The following is a 19,195-nucleotide window of genomic DNA, read 5'->3' on the forward strand; positions in this document are numbered from 1 at the left end:
TTTGTTATGTCTTGAAGCACATTGTGGTCAATAAAAGCTGTACAGGTCAATAACACTCCATTAAAGTACCCCTTTGTTACCTTGACATCCCGAGCCGTATGCCTCATATTTACAGAAGCATTTCAAATAACCTGAAAAGTACTGAAACTCTTGACAGCACAGGAGCACAGCAGGTAGCACTATCACTTAACAACGTTTGGACCCCACATCCATTCCAGAAGGGAGCACCACCTGTGTTGAGTCAGCAGGTTCTTCTGGAGTTCAATTGTATTAGTGAGGCTAAACTGACTTAAACAGTTTGCAGGAATGCGCTGGGTGATGTATGGACCAGCTTGCTGTTCAGCTTTGGTTCCCTTACTAACAGAATATTCTGCAGCAGATTGTTATCAGTGGGTGTAGTGATATTTGGTGCTTTGTTGAACTCATTCTGGGTTTGGTTCCTGTTTAGAGTTTGCCACTAAAATCCAAGTTCAGAAAGTTCTTATGAATCCAAGATCATTAATCACAAGTGTCTTTCCCAATGATGAGGCGTTTGACGAACACTATACCAGCAACCTCTGGTAACAAACTCGGACCGATCCATCACAGAGTTTATGCTCGTGCACTTTTGAACCTAGCCATTTAATTTTGAATACTCACGAAAGGAGATATCTCGTTTTTTTTTTTTTAAGATTTTAAGTAAGTTTAAATGTTCAGACATCGGTGGATCAGGGTGCACATGTTAGCTTGAAGTTCAACCCTTAATTAGTATCAGTGGGAGGTCTACAATGCCAGACATCTCATTCGGGGAGGCTCTCGTACGTCCAATAGGCAGCCGCAACAAAACGAGGAGAAACGATTTGCAGTATTACTCTGGAATTTATAGGGAGACGATTCCGGCCAATTTCCATTCTAAAAAAGAAGTCTGTGTCTCTTAATTATCTATCGGTCTATTCTACGTTCCACGACGTGTTCGAACAAAACAAACTAAAACAAATGTACAAATGCAGCAGGTTTTAGCAGATCCTCTTTAGAAAAATAAAATTAATACGATAAAAGATCTGGAACGAGGTCATCCGAAACGCTGCCGGTTAGTTTGCCTAGAGCTTCTGGATGACTGAAAGCCCCCCCCCCCGCTTTCTCTTCCACCTCCTCCTCTTCGCTCGCTCGCTCGATCTCCCTCTCTCTCTCTCTCTCTCTCTCCTCTTTCGCTCGCTTTCCCTGTTTGTCTATCAGGGTGGATCAATGCGAGAGTCTCCGCTTCATACAAAGTCCCTCTCAGCCTCTCTCCACCAGGGCCACACTGAAGCCGCGGACCCGGGGGGTGTTTGACAGCAATGCTGTAGGGCGCAAGATAAGGTGGCGCGCGGATGATCGGGCTCAACATGTCGCTGAAAGGATAGAAGGGAGAATAAAAAAGAAGACCCCCCTCCCTTGCTACCACCACCCCCCTCTCCCCTTCTCTCTTTTCTCCCAAGCTTGTTGCTTTTGCGAAGCGGCCTAATAACACAAAATGTCGACGAGAACGCCATTGCCCACTGTGAATGAGCGCGACACCGAGAACGTAAGTACCGACAGCCGCTTTCTGCTTCGCCGCCGCTACTGCTTGTTGCCCGCCGCAGGAATCACGCGAGCTAGTCGGTCGGCGTGAAGAAGGCACGACCGGATAAAGATATGTCGACGTCGTGGAGCTGGGAAATCGGAGGAGGAGAAGGGGGGCGAAATCCAAGAGCGAAGGAAGGGGTAGTCGTAGAGGTGTTGTTAGTGGCGATGCTAGTGTTTATGGCTGCGGGGGTGCAAATACCATCACGGGCTGACTTCAGTAATTAAAGAAATAACACAAAAGGGATATTGGCGTCGGCTTGAATAGAGCAGTGCGCGCGCGCGCGTGTGTGTCCGTACCCGCGCAGGGATGCCTCGCGAGTCGCGAAGTTGCCTCTGGCCGCGCGCAGTGCCAAGCCGGCCGAGCTGACAGCAAACGTTTCGTCTGGAGCGGAGTGGGTGAATGCAGCCGTGCTGCACATGCTGCGGGGCTCGGCGGTGCGCCAGGCTGCGGACACCGTGCGTAGTGATTGTGCACGGGTGTCAGAATGGGACAAGTACCCAAGGCGCTGAAGGTGAAACCTAACCGGCACGAGAAGAGGGTCTGATTGACTTCAACCTAAAGGCGTGATCAATCAGCTGTTTTGGAAATGTGGCCCGCGAGTGCGGCATGAACGTCATGTTTGACAGCAGCGGTCTCATAACGTATTTATTTCACCTTGTCAACTTTACTTGTGTCGATCTCAACGCCAGTTGACTTCAGGAGGCATTTTACAGAGTAATTTTGGTAGGATGAAACTGCTGATGTGAAATCCATCAGCCAAATTGGCAGATGAGGCTTCAGTCACGTTGCTTTGTCATTGTCGCTGTCTCACAATGCGCCATTTGTGAGATGCGAGAGGAGAGTCTGACCCGGTCATGTTGTTGTGTTCGCTGCAGATGCCAACTTGTCTGCACTTGGGCCGAGGACGTTGCGCATTCCACTGGTGCAGCTTGCATATGAAGTTGCACATTTGCAGTTACCTGTGCTTGCCGTTGTCGTTTCAGTCCGACACATTGAACACCCGATCTAGGAGTGTTTTAAATTGCAGTGCCTTCAGAAAGTATTCAGATCCCTTCACTTTTTACAGATCTTGTTATGGTGCACCTGTGTGCTAAAATAATTAAAATGCATTTTTTCCCTCATTAATACACCAGAATGAGAAAGTGAAAACAAGATTTTAGACATTTTTGCAAATGTATTTTAATAATCATATTGATTCACACATTCAGACACTTTACTCAGTACTTCACCTTTGGCAGCGATTACAGCCTCTGGGGTCTTTCTGGGTTTGATCTGGTAATTTTTGCAAACCTGGATTTGGGGATTTCTCTGCTATTCTTCTCTGTAGATCCTTTCAAGTTGTGTCAAGTTGTGTGGAGACTGTCAGTGGACAGCTGTTTTCAGCTCTTTCCACAGATGTTTGATTTGGGTTCAAGGCTGGACCTTTGGCTCAATCATTCAAGAACTTTCAAAAAGTTGACCATAAACCACTCCTGTGGTCTTAAATTTTGTGCTTAGGGTTATTGTCCTGTTGGCAGGTGAACCTTTGCTCCAGAGCGCTTTGGAGCAGGTTTTCATTAAGGATATGTCTGTGCTTTGCTCCATTCAGCTTTCCCTCACTCCTAACTAGTCTTACAGTCCCTGTTGTTGAAAAACAACCCCATGGCACGATGCTGCCACAATCATGTTTCATCACTGGAATGGTATTGCACAGGTGATGAGGGGTGGTAGAGTACCTCCAGATGTAATGTTTAGAAGTGAGGCCAAACAGTTCAATCTCCGTTTCATCAGACCGGAGAATCATGTTTCTCATAGTAGAAGAGTCCTTTAGTTGCCTTTTTGGAAACTCCTCACAGACTTTCATGTATTTTCTGGCTATTTATCATAAAGCCCATATTAGTAAAGTGTTGCAGTAGTGGTTGTCCTTCTGCAAATCTGTCCCATCTCCACACAGGTTTTTTGGAGTTCAGCTAGAGTGACCATTGAGTTCTTGGTCACTTCTCTTGCCAAGGCTCTTCTCCCTGATTGTTCTTGTGGCCAGCTCTAGGAAGAGTCATGCTTGTTTGAGACTTCTTCTGTTTCAGAATTATGGAGGCTACTGTGCTCTTGGGAACCTTTTAATGCTGCAGACATTTTTTGTGAACTTCCCCAGAACCATGCCTTGACATAATCCTGTCCCCAAGCTCTGCAGGCAATTCTGTTGACACCTTGGCTTGGATTTTGCTCTAATGCACATTGTCAAGTGTAGGGGACCTTATAGTATATAAAGTAGATAGGTATGTGACTTTCCTAATCGTGTTCAATCATTAGAATGTACCACAGGTGGACTCCAAACGAGGGGTGGAAACATCTGAGCGATGATCAAAAGAATGGAATGCACCTGAGCCAAATTTCAGTTGCTACAATAAAAGAACTGATACTGTGTCAATGTGATATTTCATTCTTTTATTTTTAATAAATTTGTAAAACTTCCTCAAATTTCTGCTTTTGCTTTGTCATTCTGGGGTACTGAGAGTTGCTTGATGAGAGGGGGGGATGTGTGTGATTTTGCATCAGACTACAATGTGAAAAAAATGAAGGCTCTCTGAAGGTACTGTATATGGCACTAAACCCCTGAGACTCATTGCTAATTTTTTTTTTTTTTATTAAATTTTTGATCTTACTTTATCATAATGTGCTACACTTGGTTATCTGCTTATTCTCATCTTTTAGTTTTGGCCAAGTACAGTTGGTGGTCAGTTTCTTTCGGACTTGCTGTGGTATCAAGAAGTACACAGTATGACAAAGTTTGTAAAACATTCAGTGGGCTTTACTTTATATGTGCAAGCATTGCAGAATTCTTAGCAATGGGATAGAATGAAATTCAAACATGCACACAAATGAAATTCATAAATCAGCCTTGACTCCTTTAACAGTATGCACTATCAAGTGATATTTTGCAGACAAAACAACATCACGTTAAGTTGTGTGTAACAAATTTATTACTGATAACAATCTTGCAGTATTAGTTGTATTTCAAACAGTGTACCACCATAAGGACTAGTAACCATTACAAGGTCCTTTTACAGAGCAAACAAAATTACAGTATAACAACAAAACCACAGCTTAATGACACTTGCAAAAATATTTCTGTATAAACTTGGGTGCTGTGTAATATCAGATTGGCAATACAGTGATTATGACTGGTACTTTGCTTTTTAGAGCAACTCCAGTAGACATGACTTTCGATTAGTAGTTTTGCTGTCCATGTTTTTAAATGCTGGCTCTGCTTCAGACACAAATGTTGCATTAGCAAGTAGAGATGGTAGCAGGGAGGACATGCACTCCCCAGCTTGTGAGGCCTCTCTTGTTTTTGCATATCACGTAACCTCTGAAACCTTCTTGTTTTCAGTAAGGCTCATTTTAAAGCCTGCTGAAGTGTTAGGCGTGACACATGACTGACATATTTAGGATGTACCTGATCCTAAAGTGTGTCACAGGAAGATTAATGGAAGCAATCTTAAGGGGCATGATAGAGGACCAGCTATCCATTGCAGGTGTATTAGTGAACAGTCCAAATATATCTAAAGTACATGAGGATTGTGTTTCACTAGAAGGGCAGTGGCATACACCTTACTTACAGTATGCAGTATTGCAAAACTTACTGAACAGTATGTAAACCGATAATAGGCAGAAGTCTTGTGAAGACACCACAGAAACATTTGATTGTATTACAGTACTGTTTACCTTGAAGTTCAAAAAGATTATATAAATGATCGAACGAGAGACTAGTTGTGTTAATCTGGAAGAAGTGGAAATTCAGAGTTTTAGAGAGCAGATGGTAATAGAATTGTAATACAACTTCTCTGAATTAGCTGGAGACAAATTGAATGCTTCAAGAGTTGAGCCTGGTGGTCTGCATGTTTTAATTTATATAAATGATTTAGTTAAGAATGAACATAAAACTTAAGTTAAATTTGCATATGAGTTACAGTTACAGTTTTTTGTAGATACCTTTATAGTAGGCGGAGTGATGGCCCTGAGGCTAGGGATCTGTGCTGACATTCGGAAGGTTGCTGGTTCAAATCCCATAAATGCCAGAAGTGATTCCACCACGTTGGGTCCTTAACCTGCAATTTCTCCATCCTGGGTATGACATTAACCTACATACAGCCCTGTGTGACAGATAGGGGGCGCTGTCGTCCCCTTGAACCCTCAGATCAGTCGCCAGACACCAGATAAAAGTCCAATAATTTGTTTTATTAACAAAATAATGTGCACAAAGCACCCTCCACCACACAATACTCATTAAACAATACACAATGCACTAATCAATAAATCCTCCACTCCCAGACGCATTGCCACACTGCCACCCAGCTCAGCTCAACGTCTGGGATCTCCCACAGTCCTTTTATAGTTAACTAGCAAAATACCCGCGCTTCGCAGCGGAGAAGTAGTGTGTTAAAGAAGTTATGAAAATGAAAAGCAAACATTTTAAAAATAACGTAAGATGATTGTTAATGTAATTGTTTTGTCATTGATATTGAGTGTTGTTGTCATATCTATCTATTTATATATATATATATATATTTATATATATATATATATCTGTATATATATATATATATATATATATATATATATATATATATATATATATATATATATATATATATAGCAAAATACCTGCATTGGCAGCGGAGAAGTAAAAGAAAAGGAAACATTTTAATAATAACGTAACATGATTGACAATGTAATTGTTTTGTCATTGTCATGAGTGTTGGGCATATATATATAAATATATATATATATATATATATACATCTATACACATATATATACACAGTTATATATATATACATATACACACATACATATATATACATACTGTATATACACATATACATATCTACATATATACTGTATATACACATTTATATATACAAATCTACATATATATATCCACATATATATATATATTAGGTGGGACTCGATTAAAAAATTAATCCAATTAATTAGAGGCTGTGTAAGAATTAATCTTGATTAATCGTATGTAATCGCACACGTAAATTTGCCCCAAATGTAAATGTTTTTTTTTAATTTAAAAGTGTTTTAGTGGGCGACAGAATCAAATAATAGACATGGACATGAATATTGTAAACTGAAGCTGTTTTAATTTCTGAAAAAAAGCCTTTAAACTGCATTTGAATTCAAAACAGAAACAAAAATATCATCCCTGGTTAAAATTGGGCAGACTTAAAAATAAAGTGGTAGTTTAAGTACTTTAAGTAGATTTTCAGAATAGTATTGTCTTTAAATAATAATAACCAAAATTTCAACATAAAGTGCAGTTTTTCTTCTGAAAAAAATAAGTCAGAAACATAAAAGGTAATTTGACCAACTTAATCTTTAAACTCTGAGTAACCTTAGCCAAAATTATTTTGTACATTAGGCTAAAACAGTGTGATCATTGAACATTTTGTAATTAGATGTAATTAGAATTACTAACGGTCACGGAAGTCCAATGATCCCCAGTAAGAGCCACAAAGTCCGCTTTCTGTAATGCATCTAATTTTGCTTGCTTTTCAGTGTGCACAAAACCATGCTTTTATCAAGGCTTCGCTCGGGAAGTCGAAATGATCAGTCGTAGGAACGCGCTTTATTCCGACTCTAACATTTTTGTAGCTGTGATGTGTGCATCAGTGTAATGGATGTACCAGGAAATGATGCATTGACAAAAGTTCCCGTTTGCTTGGAATTGAAAGTGTGATTAAATGCGTTATTTTTAACGCGTTATGGAGTACATGCATCAAGCTTCTCAGCTGTGCTTGTGCTAATAAAGGGAAACATTTTAAAAATAACGTAACATGATTCTGCGTTAACCGAATATTTTTCATACGTCCCAAACCAAGGAGATGCGAAGGTAAAATGAATCAGTAGCGCGCGTACATAGTCAGTGCATCCCCTCTCGGGAATCGAACCTCGAAATTAGAGGCGAAGACTCTACAATTGAGCCACAGCATGTGGCTTGTCTATGCTAAAGTATGTATTGTAGATCGAGGTATGTATATACATTTATATATATACCCGTGTATCGCAGTGGAGAAGTAGAAGTTATGAAAAAGAAAAGGGAACATTTTAAAAATAACGTAACATGATTGTCAATATACAGTAATTGTTTTGTGAGTGTTATTGAATGTTGCTGTCATCAAGGATTTGATTATCATTATTTCTTTCAATCAGGGTCGTATTTGTACGATGTGTTGTGTTCAAGTTACATTCCGTGTTTGTCAATCGTTGTAAAGATGACAGGTTTCATTCATCGATTCGTTTTTACTGCATCAATAAACAGCTCGTCTTCTTCTTTATCTGAGACCTGACACACTGCATGCACGGGTTTTTTTTACACTGTCTTCCTTTAGCGGGACATTGACTTTTTCCACCGTGTGCTTTGTTTCCACAGTAGCTGCATTTATGAATATGCTTATCAGGCGCTTCATATTTTTGCTGCCTTTTCAATTGTGTAATTCGGTTTTGTTCAGCTCTTTGGAACTGTTGCTTTTATCTGTGCACTGCGTCAGTTCACGTGAGCCACTCGGTGTACATGCATCGAAGGTTCCCAGCTGTGCTGGTGCCATCTCGTGCTATGTCCATGGCTGTATTTAATGTTACCTTAGTCCTGGCACTTAAAACTTTCTCTCGCAGTTTCGCTGAGTTTGTGTCAAACACCACCCTGACCATCTCATCTTCCTCTCCATAAGCACAGTCCTTCACCCGTGAATATTTACCCGTGGCAGTTTGCTATTGGATTGCCGCTGACGGACGGCCTTCTATGGGCAGGCACTAAATTACAAGCGCCAGCGGCAGCCTGTCTATGAACTTAATGTAAAGTGTAGGTTTACATCGTGCTTTGTTTCCGAAGTAGCAGAACTCGCTTCTTATTGTTTCGCTGCCTTCTCAATTATATAATGCATGTTTTCTTGAGCGCATTTTTGAGGTCTTCCTGGTTTTCTATGTACTGCGTGATTACGTGGGAGGCGTGATGATGTCACACGAAACTCCCCCCACGGCGTTGAAGCTCATCTCCATTACAGTAAATGGAGAAAAACTGCTTCCAGTTATGACCATTACGCGTAGAATTTCGATATAAAACCTGCCCAACTTTTGTAAGGAAGCTGTAAGGAATGAACCTGCCAAATTTCAGCCTTCCACCCACACGGGAAGTTGGAGAATTAGTGATGAGTCAGTGAGTGAGTGAGTGAGTGAGTGAGTGAGTGAGTGAGTGAGGGCTTTGCCTTTTATTAGTATAGATGACCCGGAAGTGCTTCTGAGCCCTCAGTCCACGTGATTTATCAGCACTTCCGAGTCAGGTAAAAAGTCCTCTTCTTCATCTCGGAAGTACGTCATTTCCCCTGTCGCTGTGACTAAGACGTACTTCCGGGTTATAGGGCAAATACACATCTCTGAGCCTCCCTGCAGCGTCTCCTGGTGGCCCCGACGTTATCCAGCAGGGTTGTGTATTAAAACTACATAGTCCATGATGCCCTGCTGGAATTCGGGGCATCTCCATGCTGCAGGGAGGGCTCCACCTGGCGGCCTGGGGGTATTGGCCGGGATGAATGGCCGGCCATAGTCCACACCTGCAAGCAGGTCCTCCAACTGGCAGGGAAAACTTGGGGGTTGGTGGCACCGGCCACTATCAAACAAAAACAAAAAAAAACTTCACACTGTACCATTCAAACTAGTGTGGTGCTGAACTGTCACCTGTTGCAAGGCTGCATTTGGGTCCTAAGGTGCTAGGGTCCCTAAAGTGGTTTGTTGTGTGGTGGGTGCGGCAACGTGCTGTATCAGTACATGCTCCCAACCTCTCTCCTCTTAAAGTGCATTAAATCTTGAGTATCTTAGTGAACTTGTCATTGTTCTTTACGAAAGGCTAATGTGGTGTTGGATTATTCTTGTGGTGTCCTGCAAGTCAATGGAGGTTATGCTTAAGATGTATACCACACTTAGGAGGACTTTAGTGGAATATGTTTACACGTGCAAAAAAAGTATGTAACATTGCTCTAGAGAGGCCAGAGAACAACTGTGATCATGATTGAGTAGACTGTTTGAAGGATATGATTTTTTTTTTATCTTCAGCAATCCTAGGGTGTGGTGATATGGCAGAAATAATTTGAAATATGAAGAGAATCAGTAAGTTGGTTGCCAGCTGTTCTTCCTTAACAAGAACAAATGAACACAGGAGGAGGAGCAGGTGTATGGCCAAGACATGGGGAGCTGTCATGTGTGGAGAAAGTTACCTGGTAATGTAGTTGAAAGCAGCATATTAGGTGTTTTCAAATCCTGACACAACTATATTTTGGAAGTATTATGTGAATAGAATGAGGTGTGTCGGACGTATTGGGCTTTTCTTTGTCAAAACACGTCATCTGTTCTTGTAACAATTACTCTTACTGTTGCCTCACTTACTAAATTACTTCTCGTAATGAACTCTTGATGTACGACAGGTATCTGAAGGTGTCCGGTCACTTCTAAGAGATTGCATTATTGTATGTGGCTGGGGTATTTTATGACTTTCCAAGTTTAACATTCATTAGGTATTATTTCAGCTTTTGAAAAAAAAGTTTAGTTTGTTGCTGTATGTAAAGAGCCCTATTTATTACAGCCTTATACAAGGACAGCATTCTAGTTGACTTTATTTCCCATCTTCTGCCCATTGCCACACAGGCAGGTTAAGCGAGTTGGGAGTGAGCTGGCAGTCCTGTGGCTTGCTGTCCATCAGGCCAAACTTCTTATACTTGCATCATTTATCAGTTACTGTTGCGTCCGCGTCAAGGTATTGCCTCACCAGCAGCGGTGTAGCATTTTGTTGCAGGACATAAAAGTAAATACCATCTCCAGTAATTTGATGATTACATAAAACACGTATATGTATTTATTCTCCATTTTTAAAGACACACTGTTCTGTTCTTGACCTTGTTTTGCTGGTTTGGCAGTCCCTTCTTTGCAGTTCTTGATATCTGTATCTCATACGCACATTCATACATTGTGTAATCTAACTTGAAATGCCTTGACATAAGGAGGCTACTCGCACTGTGACACTTTGTCTTTTATATTTTGCATCCGGTCTACTTAATTCTGGGTTGTGGGGTGTCAGTTTATGTACATTTTCTCTTGTAATATTATACTGCAGGTGTGGTATAGTGGCAAAGTCACTGGATTATAAGAAATATGTTGCCGATTTAATCCATTTCACCAACTGTGAAACCATACACAGATCACTTAACCTGCTTGTGTTCCAATTTGCAAAATATATTTGTATTAATTGTAGTAATGTAAAGCACCGCAAGATGATTTCAATTATAGATACATACTTTACAAAGAAAGCCAATATGATAAAAGTTTATTTTGTGATTGCAGTACTTTAGCTAAGATACTTTGAACTTATTATGTACATTTTGTTTGTAGCCTGTTGTCTGTTGTTTTGAATAATAATGTATTTAAAGACTGTTTGGGGCAAAGCAATACTAGTAGCAGGGAAGCACGGTGTTTAGCCCTGTGCAGTCACAGTTCGCAGGAGCCAGGGTTCAATTTCTGCCCCGACTGCTGTCTGGAGAGTGTACATTCCTCCTTGTGAGTGTTGGTTTTCTCCTGGTACTCCGGTTTCTGTCATATCCCAAAGATATGCACGATGGGTTCACTGGTGAACCCAAAGTGACCTGGTGTGAGTGAATGTGCGGTGCAGTATGTTGGCATCTTGCCGTACTGTAGGTTTGCTCCTGCTTTGTGCTAAAAGCTGGTCCAGTGAACGTGTAATGAAAAAAGAATAAACAAAAATGGAACGTCGAATGAAGTGCCAGAATATTTTTTTTTCTTATTGCAGCAATCTGTCATTTATAAAAAGTCACAGTTTAACCAATGCTGTTTAAGAAATAGTTGTGTGCAGGAATTGTAGCTGTATTATAGGAGCAAAGTGATCCAAGCAAGGAAATACACAGAAGCAGATCTTATTTAGTCTTTACAAGTATAGCGACCCTCATGTGAAGAAAAATAGTAGTTCAGGGTCACGATCTTTATTTTGTTGCCTTTCATGTAGAGTACGTTATTACACTTTTAAATAGTTTCAAGTTACTTCATAAAATCCATTAGACTGCCCATTAGTTTATGTAGTTGCAGAAGTAAGCCGATGTCACATTACACAATGTTTTATCATAGGGCCTGTCAGCTTTGTCGATTTCCTTGCTGTACCATGTCAAATTACGGGATGAAAAATCACAGCCCATCTCCCATTTAGTGATCGAGCGCTGATCTTCCAACACAGTCTTGCTTGCCCCTTTTTATGTCAGCCAGTAGTGTGTTGCCTGACAGCGCAGTGCTTCCCAAGGGGTAAACATCTGCAGTGTGTTTAGCAGCCATCTCTACCCTGAAATTCTTTTTTCCATTTTGTTATGGCATGTAAAAAAAAATAAAAATAAAGCAAGGCACCAAACAGACAATGTTCCCTTCTGTTTATGAGGTTTAAAACATGGGTGTTCCTTATTTTTCATTGCTGTATTCTATATTTTGAACTTCTGGATGAGTGTTCATTGGGTCGTTTGGCTGTCGGCTTTCTTGAGTACACAACCTGCCCCTCTGACTAACGACAAAACCAAACATGTTTGATTTTATCCCAGCCACTCGCAGACTAGTTGGTCTCTGTTGTTTAGTATGTCGCATCAGGCAACCAGCTTCCTAGGAGCGCGTCCAGGACTGCTTCTGACTGCCTAAGATTATGTAAATGAAGAGTACGACTGAAAAGTCATCAAATGTGAGGCTTAAGTTGTGTAATTAAAATGCAGTTTTAGAATCCTCATTTTAGAAGGAGGTTATGCAGGAGAGAGTATTATATGATATAGTAATAAAACCATAGTGGTCAAAATTGCTATCCAGTGGTTGTGACATCACATGCACAAAAAAAAATAAATAGTGCGATTCTAGTTTATGTATAATTCTATCTGGTGTGAAGTACCAGACTCCACACTATCTGCCACTGTAATAAACCCTGAAACCTAATGCATCATTCTGCCCGATCCAAAAAAAAATCTGCTTTCACCTTTGTGTCTAGATGTGCAATAATACAGAAAATGTAATACTTCCAGGTCACAGAACAGTTTTTCCCCAAGTGGAGTTTGCCATGAACAGGTGAAATTGGCTGGTGTATTTTTACAATATGTGTAGTCTGTTGTTTTAGACTATCATATATTTATATATTTTTAATTGTTTTCTACACTCTATCATATAGTTTATTTTTCCATTCTCATAAAGCCTTTTATTTACCTTTTTACAATGGAAATGCATATCAATAACAATTCCAACTTATTATCACCTGTAAGCTTCTTATAAGACGACCGTAGCTGAAAGTTTTGTGTGTTTGGGAGATTGTGGTTTGTTACATTTATATTTATCTTGAGCTTCTGTAAAGTTTTAATTTCCACATGGGGCAAATAAAGAATATCTATCTATCTATCTATCTATCTATCTATCTATCTATCTATCTATCTATCTATCTATCTATCTATCTATCTATTTATATATATATATATATATATATATATATATATATATATATCCATCCATCCATCCATCCATCCATTTCCTAACCCACTGAATCCGAATACAGGGTCACGGGGGTCTGCTGGAGCCAATCCCAGCCAACACAGGGCACAAGGCAGGAACCAATCCTGGGCAGAGTGCCAACCCACCGCAGGACACACACAAACACACCCACACACCAAGCACACACTAGGGCCAATTTAGAATCGCCAATCCACCTAACCTGCATGTCTTTGGATTGTGGGAGGAAACCGGAGCGCCCAGAGGAAACCCACGCAGACACAGGGAGAACATGCAAACTCCACGCAGGGAGGACCCGGGAAGCGAACCCGGGTTTCCTAACTGCGAGGCAGCAGTGCTACCACTACGCCACCGTGCCGCCCTATATATATATATATATATATCTCTCTTTTTCTTTCTTTTTTCTCTCTTTCTTTCTTTCTCTCTCTAGATCTGTCCTCTTGTACTGTATGTCTGTCCAATGCTGCTGGGATAGGCTGCAAATCTGCAAGCCCTGAATAGGATAAAGCAAGTGTGGATCATGAAACTGAATAAATGTTCACTTGTACATCTTTTTATATTTATTTGTTTTTTTTTTCGTTGTTCATACTAGAAGTACATAATCTGTGTCTGTTATTGGATGTTGCTGTTCATCCATATTTACTTTTTTTATATCTCTAATAATAAACTGTACCTGTTTGGTGTAAATACTAACTGTGCTGCCTGAAGTCACACTCCTGGTTCTACAACATTGTCTGGTGCTTTGAGTTCTTAGAAATTCTGTCCTCCTGCTTGTATTATTCTGTTTAGTTTCAGTGAGTTTGCCCAAATGAAACATGCTTTGCCGAAATCCGAAAGAAGTATTTATTTCTGAAGTGCAATTTCCTTTTTTTAGCTTATTAAAGGCAATTATGTTTGACTCCTTCTCAGTGAACACTCTACATTTTGTATACATTTTTGCCATACATAATATCCTTTGCTTTATTTTGTTTATTGAATTGTTAAAAATGTTTTAGTAGAAAGTTTTATGTTATATATATTATATCCTAATAATGACAATTAAAAAAAGAAGAGCAGACACCCAGGCGAACAACCCTGAATGATAAAAGGCTATTTCAGCTTCAGACCCACTAATTAGTGAATAATGGATTAAACAACCAGGACTCCTGAAAAAAAGCACAATGGAAATCAGGATGAAAATATTGTTTTGTAATTTTTACATTGACTCTAAAACACAGCAACTGGGAAGTAACAACTCACTTAATTAGGCCAGGAGTCTAATTTAAAAACAGAAGTTGGTTGGAAGAAGCACTTGCAGTCACAGTGGGTTCCCAGGACCCCCTGACTGCTTTTAGAGTTGTTAATAAATCTAACCTACAAGGTTTAGGGATGTAAGGCATTAAAAAAAACACATTATTGTAGAAAAAGTAACACAAAGTTTACAAACTCTACACAAACAGTGACCAGTGTGGGGTTCACACCTTGTCACATGAAGCTGTGTGGCAGCAGTGCTAATCACTATGGTATGAAAATAAAGAAAATATCTCTTGGTTGGTTAATATATATATATATTTTTTTTTTTGGATTTTATTGGTTTTATTAAAATCAAACAACATTTCATACAAATAAGTCAAGTTTTACAAAACTACAGTAGGTTTGAAACAAATCAATCCCCACCCATTGAGAAAGATAGATATAGATAGATAGATAGATAGATAGATACTTTATTAATCCCAGAGCTAGGCCAGCAGAGTAAAACTTTAAGCTAGTAAAAATAAGTAAATAGATACATTGAGAAATTAATAAAAATACATAGAGTTTAAAAAAGGGAGAGAATCTGCTTCCTCAATTAAAATGCTTATTCTAAAATATTATTGATTAGATCCCGCCAGGTTTTGAAAAAGTTTTGTACAGATCCTCTAAGTGATATTTTGATTTTTTTCCAATTTCAAACAGTTTATCACATCAGTATTTCTAAATTGACAACTGATGAGAGGTTATGAGTGTGCCACACAGCGGATTGATGTTCTGTCTGGGGTTAGTTCCTGTGTTGTGCTCAATGCTGCTGGATAGGCTCCTGACTCCTAATGCATCTGAAAGTAGGTTCAGATGTATTGAACAAGATAATATATAGAAAAGACAAGTGAAATGTAAGAACAAAAGAATTGCTGTTGAAAAGTTGATCAAAAGTGTGTTTGGATGTATGTGGATGCTGCCTTCAGCAGCAGGCTTATGAATATTATAATGGACCAGTAACGGCACACTGCACGATAACATGCAGTGAATACACTTGACTTGCACATTCCCAGTTTTCATCCTCTGTCTCTGTATGGTTTACCGTTCGTTTGCTCAGCGGTTGATGCACTTGCTGCTTCCTGAGCAGCTCTTCTTTTCTCCACCCTAACGGCCCGCTTCTTCTATTCTTTTCGCATTAAAACTGATTAAGTCAGTGTTTGTGTTGGAATAACTTAGTACGATTTCCTTAATTTTTCACTTACGCTGGCATTTAAGTCTTCAATCTGCCTCAAGAATGATTTAAGAGATGAAGAGGTTGGGGAAGTGACGGCGAAGGTTGTAGGGATTAGAACGTCACCCGTACGCATACGCTGCACGGCCGCCATACTGGCCACTGCAGAGAGTGGATTCTATAATAAAATAAAATAAAAATAAAAAAAGGAATAACATTGGAGGTCAATCATCACCCTGAAAGAGGATAGTAGACGTCACATAGCATATGTGTACCAAATTTCAGGTCAATAGTTCAAATGGTTTGCGAATTACAGGTGATTTAAAATCCTGGACAGACAAACGGACAGCCACGGTAGCGTATTATATAGAAAGATAGGAGTAGTCTGGCCTTTTATTTCCTGGGGGTCAAGAGAGGGCAGAGTCACTGGTTCAGGGTACTCTTGGCTGAAAAGGACATAGACAGACACATGATCTCTTGTGTATTTTGGAAATCCTTGTCATGTGTTACGTGTAATTGTCTACCAGTAAGCCCTCATTGATTGTCACTTTTAGTTCTCCCTCTCCCTCACTATCTCTCTCCCTCTCCCAATCTCACCCCCTCTCGGTAATATTTGCATCTGTTAATGTTATGGAATTATAAGTAAAGCATTTCATACTTTTTACAGATTATGCTGTATGATTTCTGTTGTATCCATTAGGGCCTTGTGATGACCTCCATGGGTACAGTGTGCAACACATTCCCTTTTGTAGCACAAAATGAATAGAAAATAAGAGACAGGGTAAAGAAAGAATAATACGATGCACCTTCATGCAATACCATAAAGGTTTCAGAAAGTTACTGCAGAGTTCTAGTTACTCCAGTGCCTCAGTCAGAAAGACAATGTTAAAAGCAGTGCTTTCCTAATGTGTAGGATGTAAAAATCATAACCAGATGACAGTTCTGAGCCAGGATAGAATACACACTGTCAGCTTTAATACATACATTGGACTGCCTTTTGAGAGCTTATGGCATATATCAGGTGTGCATTCAATTTTGATGACACATGCCATCCTGTTCATTCTTTGCACAGTCCTTCGTAGTTTATTGCTCTCTGCATTTTGCAAGGTGAAGTCTTCCTTAAAGACTGATATCAATATTAATTTAATATTGATGATGAAATTTAAGTACAAGATTTCCTACCCTGTGCTTGTTTATTTATAGAATCTTTTCCAACCTCTTATCATTTAGGAGATGCAGTTTTTTTTTTTTCCTTCATGATAATTTTTTCAGTAGAGGCTGGTTGTGTTTAGTCAGTAAGTGTCAGGCACAGTGTAGAAACACAGAGCTGATGTGGTGGTGGTGGCAGCCTACCTGGTCGAGCTGTTTTTATGGCACCTCCTTTTCTTTTGGCCACTGGATGTTATACCAGTTTTGACCTTGAAAATACAGATACTGGTTGGTTAGCTCTTCAGTAAATGGTAGATTTAGACTGTCTAATTTAAAAAGACTTTTTAATATTACAACAACATTTATTTATATAGCACATTTTCATACAAAAAAAATGTAGCTCAAAGTGCTTTACAAAATGAAGAATAGAAAATTAGGAGACACAATAAAAAATAAAAATAAGTCAACATTAATTAACATAGAATAAGTAAGGTCCGATGACCAGGGTGGACAGAAAAAACAAAAAAAACTCCAGAGGCTGGAGAAAAAAAATAAAATCTGTAGGGATTCCAGACCAAGAGACCGCCCAGTCCCCTCTGGGCAATCTACCTAACATAAATGAAACAGTCCTCTTTGTATTTAGGGTTCTCATGGAAGGACCTGATGATGATGGTCACGTAGACTTCTGGCTTTCAGTCCATCAATGTTGGAGCATCATGAAGCTTTGAGTAGGTGGTGGTGGCGCAGGCCAGAAAAAGAAACAGGAGAGAGAGTAGGGGTCAGTATGGATTTTGGAGCCACTATGAATAGTTATTATGATGATTTGAACATACAGGGTATCAGGATTAAGTTTAAAGTGAAGTTAGGAGAAAGCCATGTTAAAGTAATGTGTTTTCAGCAGTTTTTTAAAGTGCTCCACTGTATTAGCCTGGCGAATTCCTATTGGCAGGCTATTCCAGATTTTAGGTGCATAACTGCAGAAGGCCGCCTCACCACTTCTTTTAAGTTTAGCTTTTGGAATTCTAAGGAGACACTCATTTGAGGATCTAAGGTTACGATTTGGAATATAAGGTGTCGGACATTCCGATATATAAGATGGACCGAGATTATTTAAGGCTTTATAAACCATAAGCAGCATTTTAAAGTCAATCCTGAATGACACAGGCAACCAGTGTAGTGACATCAAAACTGGAGAAATGTGTTCGGATTTTCTTTTCCTAGTTAGGATTCTAGCAGCTGCATTCTGCACTCGTTGCAAGTGATTTATGTCTTTTTTGGGTAGTCCTGAGAGGAGTGCGTTACAGTAATCTAAGCGACTGAAAACAAAAGCGTGAATTGATGTCTCAGCATCTTTCAATGATATAAGAGGTCTAACGTTTGCTATGTTTGGCGATTTCTAAGAATGTTGTGATCAATGGTGTCAAATGCAGCACTCAGATCTAAGAGGATATAATATTATATAAACTGTTCTTTATTTATGGTAAATCAAAACTAAAAAAGATCTGGAATGAAAATAATTCTATAAAATACTAATTCATTGTGTTTAAATTGATCATTCTGGTCTATACTTTACTTTTACTTCTTTATAATTTTAAGATCTTTTTTTAGGTAAAGCAGTTGTTTCCATTTCCAGTACTGGGACTGGTGCCTGAACCATAAAGTATAAATTAGTAAGGTTGTGGAATTCGGCAGTATGGTAGCACTGTGGTTAGACCTGATGCTGCTTAGCTTTGGTGGCCTTGGCTTGACTGTGTTATTTACCTATTTATTGAGCCTCTATCTGTCTATCTATCTATCTGTCTGTCTGTCTGTCTGTCTGGCATTTGAACATTCTCCTCCAGTCCATGTGCGTTCCCCCCCATTATCCCAAAGGTATGTGTGCTTGGTTACACTGAGTTGGTTTGATATCCCATCAGGTTGGCTACTGCCTTGCATTCTGTGCTACTGGTAAAGGTCCCTGTAGCTCTGAGCAGGACAGAGTGTTTTCACAATATGTGTGGTTGGACTTCTGTGAAATTCTGAAAGTTGTGATAATGTATTCGCTAAAGAAGAAACATAGTTTTGCTGAGTGAATATATTTTCTAATGATAGTTTTTCTAAGATGTTAGTGTTCAAACAACTTCCACGGATAGTAATTGATTGACAGAATTAGCGCTATTGTTGCTCTCAAGCCAGTAGAGAGCCTGTTGAATTAGCTTATTGCTTCTTGTAACTTTATCATAGAAAAACAAAATACTGTTTATACAATTATTTGTTGTTTTTCCTTCTTTCTATTCATGGACCAGTACTGAGTTGAACTTGTCTTTTACTATGTCATGAAACAATATAGTAAAAATAACATAATTAATATTATATGATGCCCAGGGGGATTCAAGAACCTCAAGAGTTTTATTTCCTCCAGCATCCTGCCAGATTGAGTTTTTGTTTCCCTCTCCTCCCTGGCT

General features: G+C 39.5%; 1 protein-coding gene across 7 annotated transcripts in view; it reads left to right on the plus strand.

Moving 5' to 3' along the window:
• Nucleotides 1–1,150: 1,150 nt before the first annotated feature.
• mark1 (MAP/microtubule affinity-regulating kinase 1) overlaps nt 1,151–19,195 on the plus strand; it is a 395,537-nt gene continuing 377,492 nt past the window's right edge. For 3 of the 7 annotated variants that reach the window (XM_039738974.1, XM_039738977.1, XM_039738975.1), the window contains exon 1: nt 1,153–1,543. In XM_039738974.1, coding sequence (XP_039594908.1) covers nt 1,493–1,543 — 51 coding nt within the window. In that variant the 5' untranslated portion in view covers nt 1,153–1,492. Of the gene's footprint in view, nt 1,544–19,195 lie in introns of all 7 variants that reach the window. The other 4 variants (XM_039738979.1, XM_039738982.1, XM_039738976.1 and 1 more) reach the window with 3 other exon arrangements.

This window comes from Polypterus senegalus, chromosome 16 (genome assembly GCF_016835505.1).
Source record: "Polypterus senegalus isolate Bchr_013 chromosome 16, ASM1683550v1, whole genome shotgun sequence".
Lineage (NCBI taxonomy): Eukaryota > Metazoa > Chordata > Cladistia > Polypteriformes > Polypteridae > Polypterus > Polypterus senegalus.